The sequence below is a fragment of the Chaetura pelagica genome, unplaced genomic scaffold, assembly GCF_000747805.2.
Source record: "Chaetura pelagica isolate M959 unplaced genomic scaffold, ChaPel_1.0 scaffold275, whole genome shotgun sequence".
NCBI classification, from domain to species: domain Eukaryota; kingdom Metazoa; phylum Chordata; class Aves; order Apodiformes; family Apodidae; genus Chaetura; species Chaetura pelagica.
The window spans coordinates 5,605,284-5,616,524 of NW_009953486.1; the positions used below are offsets into that span (position 1 = coordinate 5,605,284).

At 39.2% G+C, this 11,241-nt stretch overlaps 1 protein-coding gene across 1 annotated transcript in view; it reads left to right on the plus strand.

Annotated features, from left to right (window-relative positions):
* The window catches only part of BCAS1 (breast carcinoma amplified sequence 1), a 41,934-nt gene that overhangs the window by 10,070 nt on the left and 20,623 nt on the right, over nt 1-11,241 (plus strand). Inside the window, exons 4-8 of the mRNA XM_009998651.1 lie at nt 2,053-2,208; nt 2,756-2,800; nt 5,935-6,075; nt 9,065-9,100; nt 9,437-9,640. Coding sequence (XP_009996953.1) covers nt 2,053-2,208; nt 2,756-2,800; nt 5,935-6,075; nt 9,065-9,100; nt 9,437-9,640 — 582 coding nt within the window. The remainder of the gene's footprint in view (nt 1-2,052; nt 2,209-2,755; nt 2,801-5,934; nt 6,076-9,064; nt 9,101-9,436; nt 9,641-11,241) is intronic.

The following is an 11,241-nucleotide window of genomic DNA, read 5'->3' on the forward strand; positions in this document are numbered from 1 at the left end:
TCAGCAGGACAAATACACTGAAAGGTTTAGTGGTACCAGTGGTGGGACCTGTCTCCTCTGCAGCTGTCCCAGGTGGTGACTGCTGCTGGTAACAGCTGTGTGCCCAGTGAGAAGATCCCTTCCTCCAAAATCAAGTTCAGCCCAATGCCAGAGTCTGGTCTTGTGTGCATAGAAATTGCTTATTTTTGTTCAGTAACATCTAGTGTAGAGGTTGACAGCATCAAGTACTTCAGTAATGAAGATAGTTTTGTTTAGCAATGTATCCTCTGTCTCATGCCTTTGTTGCCCCTTTAATATCTGAACTAGAGCAAACGTTTTCTGCATGAGCAGAGCTCTTTAGATGGCATCCCTGGAAGCAGAGCTGCTGAAGCTGGCGTGGCCACACATGTTCTGCATGGGACACATTGTTCTTGGAGCTACTCTGGGCCACAACTGGCAGCTGGACAAAGTGGTGTGTTAGATCCTTGTAAAAAACTTCAAAATAGCCTGTTGAAGCACTCTGAACTACTGTGCTGTTTCTTCCTGGGTAAACTTGGAAAACCGTGGGTGGAGAATTACACAAAAGTCTGTTCTTGCAAGTAAAACCTTTGTATTTTAACTCCTTAAATGCTGCATGGAGACCAGCCACTCCATGCTCATCTTCCCTGATCTCAAATTAGCCCCCCAAAGTTTTAACTCATGCATCTCTAGTCTACTACTTCCCTCAGTGACCTAAAGAAATGTGCGTCCTCTGCAAATTATATACAAAAATTGTTTTTAAATTTCCTGATACAGGAAAAGGTTCTCAAGAGTATAATTTAAAACTTCCCTAGTAAAAATTACACTGAACAAGTATGCCTAATTGACAGGTCAGGAAAAGATCTTTGGTGTCACTTAGATCTCCAAGCAGTCTTTGAGAGATAGTGATTCGAAGATGGTTTTTGCTGGAGACAACTGGACAGGCTCATCTGTGTTATTTCTTGTCCTATTTTTTCCTCTGGAGTAATCTGGGCATCTCATAGCTGAACTACTGCTTCTTCAGTCACTGTTTCCTCAGTAGCCAGATGTGTATGGCTATCAAAATAATTGGGGATGATAACTTGTACTAAAGAAATACAGCTCTTCTACGACTGGCCATTCAATAATGTCTCAAACCCCTTACCACAGCACAATTTACTTAATTCACAGATCCAGGCTTGCACTTGCAATGTAGACAGACAAAAGAGAGAAAGAAAAACTTGGCTATTACTAGCCAGATGTAGTACTTCTTAAATATTAAAAAGGGAAATGTTGAATGGGATTTGTCTCATGCTGCTCTCTCCTGCATAAAGTTTGTGTTGGCTTCACCTCTGCAGGCTCAAGGCAAGAGTGGCCAGAATGGCTGGCAAATTCAGTGTAAAAGCTCTCCAAAACTGCTCTAAGAGCTTTGGAGTTTTTTTAAAGACAACACTTGTTTAGGTGTCTACAGAGAGAGTGAGTAACTTAAGAATATTAAATATAAGTGATTGAGCACTGGAAAACAATTTTTGGGCTCTGGGAGCTGCAATTCCAGGAAGAGAGGAGGCCAACTTCATTAGGCTCGGAACTACTTTGGGTTGCTGTGGGTTTTTTTTCATTCTTTTAATCTGTACCATGTTCGGGTTTGCTTGATAAAGGGTTCTGGAATTGCAGAACATAATGTTGGAAGCAATCTTGGTGTGGTACAGCCAGACACTGAGCCATCAAAGGCCAAAATCTCAGCATTTGTTCCTATTCACAAGTTCAGCCTTAAAAGAGAAAAGTGATGTTGTTTGGGATGCTGTGTGTAACTTGTGTTTGTTATACTTGGTAGCTGAGAACAGTGTTCTTCCAACCAACAGCAAATGCTGAATGTATTAGAAAAGAGGGGAAAGAAATGTATAAATGCTCAATTGTTCTGAATATGTAGGCTGGAGAAGTATGGTTGGAATTAGGGTTGTGACTCTCAGAGCAACACAATGCAAGTCACAAATGTTACTTTTGCATTCCACTGGAAATTAAGCAAGCTAGAACCAAGGAAACTCTGCCCCCCCACACACACCTTTTTTGTTTTAGGAGATAGATGACTGCAACCAAAAAGACCTACGGCAGGACTCAGCAGGTGTCACTGGTCCCATTGCTGAGCAACCTGAAAAGGCAGAGGTAAAACCAGACAACCCCCAGCCAGCTGCTGCTGCAGACAACTCCATCATGAGTTTCCTGAAAACACTGGTAAGTTGTTTGCCTTTCTCTTTCATCTCTAGGCTGTTCTTAAAATTGCTTATAAAAATCCCATGTGAACATGTTGAACTAAACGCAATGTGTTTGCACTGAGAAGTAATGAAGCCAAACAGATGCCTGGACTGGAGAGTGACAGAGGTATAGGTTCAGTGCACTCCTGATTAAATGATCATCTATCCTGGAAACTTCACCTTCTGCACAGATACTTGTAGACCTGGAGGTATTTAGCTGTATTAGTGTTTCTGCATGATGAAACATCATTTTGTAATATCTCTAGAAGTTATTTTTTTATAGGTTAATGATGCATAAGCTTGAATAATGTATCTTCAGATATTTTTCATTTTAGCCATTGACTTTAAGTTCTCAAGAATAATTTCTAATATGAATTTTCCCATATGGGGAGCAGGGGGGAAACAGTGTCTATACTACTTTCATCTTTGTGCTGGAAAATAATTCTAGTATCAAACATATTATCTTTCAGATCTTTTGAAAGACTGAGTTGGGTGTGACATTGTTTTTTTTCTCAAATATATTTAAGGTCTCCCCAAATAAAGCTGAAGCCAAAAGTGATTCTGAAGACAAGGTAGGTAGATTACTCATTTTTATGCTGGTCAATACATGGTTTTGGTACAGGTATTTCTCTTAATGCTCTTGCTTTTTCCCCATTGATATTATTCAAAGTAACTAAAAATATTTTTCCCTGCATAAATTTGGTAAGGCAGATGAACATATACAGTGCAATTCTTCATGTAATATGTTATAATCCAGATTTGAGCATGCAGCATTCTCTGTAAGGTTGATGATGACTTGGTAGAGATTTTGGTTGTTACTCTGACTTGTTCTTGATCAAAACCTATAGGTCCCTCCAGTTATATCCTTATGAGTCCACGGAAAACTCAATTTACTGATAGAGCTGTGCAGAGCTTCTAGTTTTTCACTGCCAGTTGTGCATATGCATGTCTCTATTGCTCTTCACACCTGCTGGAGCTGCCTGGTTACTGGAGAATTGAAAATGTCAGATTGTTCTAATGTGTTTGCCAAACTTTAAGAAAAAAAAACAAAAATCTAAATGGTAAAAACTTGAAATGGAAAACAATCTTTTAAAATGGAAAAACGTAGGTGTTCAAAGACTAATTTCCTCTCCTTCCTTTTAAGGTAGTACCAAAACTTACAATAGTTTCAACAGGACTAAACTTGGATGATTTGTATTAAGCTTCCTTATGTCTTCTGGTGTTTCAGTGGCCTGCAGGCACATCACTGCCTGAACAGCTGGGAACTTCCAGATTAAATGTCTTTACACATTGTTATGACTAGAATAACTAAAGCTTTCCTTGCAATGCCTGTGATAAAATTTCAACAATGCATGAAGGACAAAACCCTAAAAAAGGAAATGGTCTTTCAATTCAACTATTAAGAAACCAAAATCACTATTGACTTAATTTGTTTTCATCTAATTTTTTAATCTCTTTTGTCCAATTTTTATATAACCTGGTAATAAAAAGGTGAGGTTATTCTTTCTGGAAAGCTTGGTGAATACAAGGGGGACACACATCACTCCCTGATTATAGCACAACAATTCTGGAGTTCCTTAACCAGGGCTGAGGTCTTCTGGGACACCCAGAAAAGGCAGTTTCTGTGAGACTTGTAACTCTTTCAACAACTTCTGAAAAATCCAGTTGTTCAGTCCTGTTTGCATACCTGGCTTTATGGAAGGCACCCACGTGCTCCTGTAGCAGGTGACTGTTGGTGTAGGTGTACTGTAATGGGGGAACAAATATGCTGTTTGGGTTTGGTTTGCTATCACACCTGTGAGGGTAAACAAACCCAGATGACTAGCAGGATATGCAAACCCATTATATGGAGGTTAAATGGGAGTTGCTCTTTGTGAAGAATTTCTTTATCTTCACTAGCGTTTTGCTGATAAAAAGGACATTTTTGCTGTATTAAAAGAAAAAATACATTAAAGTTAAGGTGGCAACTGCCATAAAGAAAAGCTGCAGATTTTACAGCTGAAAGTAAATAATGGTCATTTTTTCACTGAGAAATAACTTCTGTCTTAATGGCAAAGATGTGTTCTTAAGTAAGGCTTTCCCTTTGTGCAGTCTCTCCTGAGTGTCTGGGGGGCTTTGCATGGTTTGGCTGGCACAGGGACTTGTGTTTGTGACTCCTGGTGACACTTCCCTTCTGGCTGCTCAGCTCCCCCCACCCCATTTGCAGGGCAGAGCCAGGTGTTATCATACAAAGACTAGTCCATTCCCAGGGTCTCTCAGCAAGGCTCTCCCATGGCTGAGAGGACAGACATGCTTTCTCACAAACCTGAGGAACAGCTACAGCCCACTTGAGCTGCTCCCTCCTGCTGCAAGGTCAAGGTGTGTGGCCTCACTGGAGCTGACTGGTGGTTTTGTTGCATTGTCCTGTCACCAGTGATGCCTCTGGCTTTAATAAGCTAAAGATGTGTGTGCTTTTAGCAGCCTGGGCACACCCACAATGGTGGTTGCTGCAGCCATCTAAACAGAAGAGTTTAACCTGAGTTGAGTCATAACTCCTTAGGTTACTTGATCTTTCATAAGTTTATACTAACCAACAGGGCATTCACATCTGATCTACTCTGGACCCCTCTATTTGACCCTTCTGTAGCACATCCCGAGTTGTTCCTGCATCACTGTATGTTTGGGAATACTAGGAATGGTACAGAGAACACGCTGAGAAAATGGCCAACTTTTATGCAACTGGCCACAGCCTCTTCACAGCACAAAGTACTTTGTTGGGAGAGTGTAACTGCTCTGAGTGAAACAGTCTTGAGACCAAGATCTTGACTTAATATGCTCTATATGACACATGCTATTCTCTGGACCTTTCCTCCTCTTCTATTAATTGTGGTCAACTTCATATGTTAACTACTGTAGGTTAATTGTTTCTTTGGAGTTTGGGTCTCTTGACAGTTCTTTGAAATTGTAGTCAACTCATTGAAGCTTTTTACTAGATCAGAAGCTTTTCGTTTTGCCTTTTCAAGTGTAAAAAAAAAAACCAACAGACCAAAGGTTGTAAAGGGACAAACTAATTACCCAGTGGGTGAACCTTTAAGTCATTTTTCATTGAAATATAACCTCTAAAATTTGGGCTTTTTCCACTATGTATTGGCATGATTATTAATTAAATCAGGAACTAAATTGCCTAAGGGAGATCAGAATTAAGTCCAGCATACTAGCAAGCAGAAAGTGAAAGAACATGAACATTATTGCCAATTTGAAATATTTTATGTAGTATATATCATAAATATTCATTCTGTCTTTTTTCTAAATAATGCAATTGTGCAAAACATTTTAAAATCCCTATAATACTGCAATTAAAAGGATTAAGGTTTTTTATATCTGCCTATTTTAAACTTATAAATCCCAAATGTAGTTGGTTACTTGTTAACTTCAACACAAAAGTCTCAGTCTTTGTGGGATTTAGGTCTCAAAGTAATGAAGAATTTTGGGGAAAATCGTGGTTTAATTTAATTTGACTGGATTGCCTCAGCTTATATTTATTTCATTACTCCAAAAAAGTCTAAGGAAAGCTGAGTAATTAGAATAAAATGTCATTTTTTTTGTCCAGGGCAAAAAAGGAAATGTTTGTTTTTAATAGTACATGTAAAAGTGTTTGGTTCATGTGTCATGAACCAAACAAGAACTTTGCACTAAGTACTCACCTGCAAATGCTGTTGTACAAAAGGGCTCGAAAGCAGACAGAGGCCATGGTGGGCACCCTGCTCCGAAGCTGCTGGCAGAACCCCAGGCTAAAGGAGCCAAGAAAAAGAAGGCAGAGAGTCCCAAGCTAGGACACAGCACATTTAGCAAACTCTTTAGGCATAAGGTCTGTATGAAACTCTAGCGAGAGCAGAACCCTGAGCAGTAGCAGATGGCTCCTGTCAGAGAGCAAAGTTATTTAATTGGTAACTGAAATCAGCATCTGGCCAGCTGTGCAGTGCTCTGAAAACGACTGGCATGAGCATTTGTGCCATGCATGATGAGAATCTTCATCTGCAACGTTTCTCTCATGATGCCATCTGTGAATTCAGGATTCTGAAACAATTCCTCTAACCTTCCCCACTATGTGCTTCCCAGCTACATTTACTAATGCTGACTAAACTTCCTTGGGCACTTAAAATAAAAATAAAGTAAAAGGTACTGACAAACAATGAATTAGGCAGATGTGAACAGTGCCTGCAATTGTAGGACAGGTTTAAGAGCTCAGTCCAGCTACACTTGAGGCTTTGTGGTCACAGTGCCTTAACTTGCACCATCAGGTGGCTAAAACTGGTGATTTGGTGAACTGGGCCATCTGATATGGCAGAGAAGAGGCTGGAACATGGAGTTTCCTTCAGAAATGGCTACTTTTCATTGAAATCAAGAAAAGTATTAAATGAATTCTAAGTATTGTTTGTATGGAAAAAAACTTGGGTTTTGAGGATACTTTAAAGTTGTTAAAAATGCATGGTTTTTTGTGCAAATGGTGGTTTCAGAGTACTTTTTAAAAAACCAAAACTTTTCATGAGCTTAGGTCTCAAAGTCCATTTTTCAGCTTTTGTGCATTCTCTGAAGAAGATAATCTGCCATGATGTTCTGTGGCAAGGAAGCAAAGAATTGTAGCTTTTTAGCCTAAAGAATGAAGAAGCAAGACACCCTTCCACTGGGGGGGAGGAAAGTAATATTTAAGGTTCACTCAAAACAACCACATGGAATGTCTGGTGAGTAGAGGGCTTTGTAATCAAGGCCACAAGGCCGCGGGACTTCTTCGATATACTTTCAAAACAGAAATGTTACTTCCACTGTCTCATTTTTGAGATAAAAATTTCATCTGCATATTTCTGAAGGAATAAGAATCTTCCCAATGGTTTTAAGTGTACAGTTCTTGCCAACAGCTTAAAGATCTCATATATACTACATTGATATCTAATAATTTTGATAGGAAGTACAATTAAAATATGAGTTGGGGCTTCCCAGTAACAAACATACCTGGCTAGCATTTTTTAAGGCTTTTTAACTCTTCTGTGATAGTTAAAATCTCATAATGAGTTGTTGGGAGAGATTATCTGTTTTTATTAGGCTATTTGATACAATTTTAAAGACTATTGGTATGCAATGAAAGTAGTTATCTTGAAGGAATGCAACAGCACTCCATTTTTACACCAACAAAATATCATTAAATGCAGATACTTTTAAAATAAGCTTAAAAACAAGAAAAAAATATTTCCACAGCTTGCTTTTTGCATAGGAAACAGGTGCAACAAGTGGGGTATAATTTGTGACATTGAGAATAAAGGAGATATATTAAATTAGTGGCAACAATTTGCTTGTAAGGCTGATAAAAAGTGGAAATTCAAGTAAAGTGATGTGACAGACAAGCTCTGAAGTTACCACCGCTAGTAAAAAAAAAATAGCTCTGATATCTTCATTTGAAATGCCTTAGTGTGATGTGACAATTAGATGAATAGGAAATTAATTCCTTTATTTGAAATTATAATTTTAACATGTAGTAATATCTAACTTTAAGAACTTCACCCTTTCTGAAAATTGTCTCTACTAGTATTCCAAATTGTACTTCTCAGTATCTTAGTTATGCAAAAATATACTATTAGTTTAACAAACATTGGGTTTGGTGCCCTGTGTTTACATAAATACTAAATTTAAAGCAACTTGTTACTGTTCTTTTCAAACAGCAAAGGGTATCCTAATATGAATTTGTAACAAGCTGATGTGATGGGACTTGGCATTTGACCTCAATGCTAAATCTGGGTGGCATCTGACCAGCTGGGTCCCTGTCAGTCATTTTATTCCCATTCATGGTTAATTGCTTTGCATTGCATGCCAGTTTTACACTACAACTGCACTTACTTGTGATATTTTTCTTGGAAAGGTTAATCACTTATTTCCAGCACTAGCATCAAAGCCAGCTCATGGCATTACACTACTTTTTACTACTTGCTCTGGATCTTGTTCATTAGAGCTAACCACAAACAAAGTTCTTGGCTCCTGCAAAATACCTTTCACCCATCCTGTCAAGAAACCTTTGAAGTGTGTGGCAGGCTGGGCTTCTGTTTGAGTTTGTGGCTTGCTGCTCCTCTTATGATGCATCTCAGATACTCATCTGCAGCATAAGCTATGCTGGGTGTTTGGATCAATAGATACTTAAATATTTCACTGGCTGGGAAGTAGTTTAACATGTTGGATCCCTCCTGGCTTTGTGTGTTTTGATGAAACCAGATGATCCCTCACTGGCAATGATTTTAAAAAGAATAAATCCCACCTAATGCACAAAAGTGAGTGGATGGACTAAAGCAACCTCTAGCACCTGCAGAGCTTTTTTGTGGAGCTGCAACTCCTTTTTCTAAGCTATAAAGCCACGGTTGATCTGTGCCTCCTGCTTTGAAGGTGATGGTAGCACATCCCTGCCTGGCATCCAGTTCCTTCAGTGGGAAAGACCCAGCTCTGGTTTGTACGTGTGCACTGAAAGTTGTGCACACAGACCCAGAGCAGAAGAAAAAATCTCTAATATCTTAAAACTATGTAATATCTTACCTGAAGAAACTGGGAATGCATATGTAAATACACATTTTAAGAATGAGAAGAGGACTTCAAGCACAGCAGCAATTGACAAAGGCTGCAATGATGCCACAGGTAGAAGGATGGGAGCTGGCAGCCTCTGCAGGCAGCCGGAGAGCAGTTTCCATGGTTGCAGGAGCCAGGACTTTCACAAACATTCACTAAAAATAATTTGTGACACAGACAATTCCTGAACTGTGTAACTGTGAGCACTGACATTGCCAGAGACAGACTTGTCTTTGTGTTTTGTTTCCCTTCAGGCTGCAAAAGAGACCCAACAGACAACTAATACCAAAGTGAGTAGGATGATCCAAGTTATCTGTATGAATAATGCAATCAAAGGGTAATTATTCTCCCTGTCATTTTCAGTGTCAAAGACACTGTGTTAATTTCTTTATCAGTTAATCATCTCTGTTATGAAGGGTGGGTTGCTTTGTAATTTGCTTCCGCTGTTCAAGACATTATTTCATTTGCAAGGACAGGGCTGCAGCTCATGAGCTGCACCTTGTTGCTTGGTGTGTCCTGTGCAGCAGTGGCCCACAGCACACTTACCTTTTGTACCCAGTGATGCCTGAACTTTCTGAGTATCTTGTGCTTCACATGTTTCTAATAGCCTCTGTTTGTGTTTCTAGAGCCCTGAGCAGCAGCCTGTTACCTCTGTAAAATCAGACAAAAATGTCTCTTCCCCTCAAGAGCCACAGACAACTAAACAGAACACAAAAGCCCCTGAGCCTGCAGCCCAACAGCAGGCAGTGGCCACTGAATCCAATAAAGAGGTGATGAAGGAGAGAGCATCATCAGCTCCTATGCCACTGAGCAAGCTCTTCTGGAAAAAGGTATGTCTGGATTTTGGAGCTGGTCTATCCCACACCTTCATCTTCACACGGGTTCTGGTTATACTAAAGCAGCTGGATCTGCCCATTGAGCATGTCCTGTGTGCTGAATGCATGAGGGACACAAATGATGGATGCAGTTGTTAAATGTACACATCAGCTTTGGGCAGTCACATATAACAATGGCAGTTTGATTCCTGCAGGAGAATCTTACAATATTGTAGTCTTTTGAATCACTGTGTACTAGTTCAGAATGGGAGAAGGTATATTACTCTGTCAACTCAACACAACTGTTAAAAATTCTACAGAGATTATAGTGTTCTTTATCAAATCACATAATGAAGAGACTTGGCTATAAAAACACATTTTTGAGAACTGTTTGAAAACCTGGAATCTGGTGGGTCTATTCTTGCTCAATAGAATAAGTTTCATACCAGAGTGGATCAGTCTTTGGGGACTGAGACTGATTTCTTGGGAAGATGATTTTTTTTCCTTGTGTTAAATACTGATTTTAACTAAAGTTAGGACTAACTTGGAAAACATGGTTCCTGTTTCCATGATTCTTAATGGTTTATAAACTGAAGGTTTATTCTTTTCTCATTTAAGAGCTGTATTAAACTCTACTGAATCACTGTATGTTGAATAACTGCTTTCCTGGGCTTCTGTTCAAGCTCAAATCCCAGAAATGAGCTGCTTCCAAACTCACAGGTGCTGACTGAGCACCTAAGCCTGTAGCTTCTTCAACTGTTTACCCTAATGAGCAGTGATACTAGAGATACATTTTGGGTATTTTCCTTTAAAACAACACTAATGCTTAAGATGCTTAGGTATTTTCAAAGTAAATATGCTTGAAAACAATCTAAGCTTGAAATATTTGTTACTTGGGACTTAATTTCCCGTGAAACTGGTGAATCAGATACTTAGAATGAGAGGAAAGTTGTGAGAAGGGGAAGAGGCAGGTTTTTATGTAGTTGTCATTGCTATGGCAACCTCCTCCTCTGTCTGAGTAGTCTGGCTTATTTGAAAACAGAGATGGGAAGTAGGATGTATGCTGAACATCAGGACAAAATGGGGGGGGAGAAAGAGGCCTTCAGGGAAACAGCTATATATATATATAACAGCAGTTTCAGTGTAAAACTGTTATAATTTTGGGCTGAAGTTCACTCTTCTTGTAATGAAGTAACAAGGCCTTTTGTGTTTGTGGGGTGGAAACATGTAAGAATGTAACACTTGGTGAAAAATAGTTTAAATCATTCTTGTGGAGGAACAATTGGTGGGGTTTTAATCTTTAAAAATAACATTTTGAAATATTACCAAAACCTTATGTAGTTAGATATTTTACTGCTTCATATAATGTGGATTCTGCCCAGAGTGAACACCAGCTCCTCATATCTCACAGCTAAATTAAACCAGGTCTAGGCACCTAGTTTGTGGCTTTCCAACCATACAATCTTCACTGAAGTCCTGGGATCTGAAACATCTATGGGATATAAACCTTGTACCAAACTTCTTTCATTTCTGTTTGTGCATTATGTTGGGTTTAACTTATCCTTCATCATCATTAAAATAAAGTTGCTTAGAGCAGTGAATGCAAAGTGTAGGGA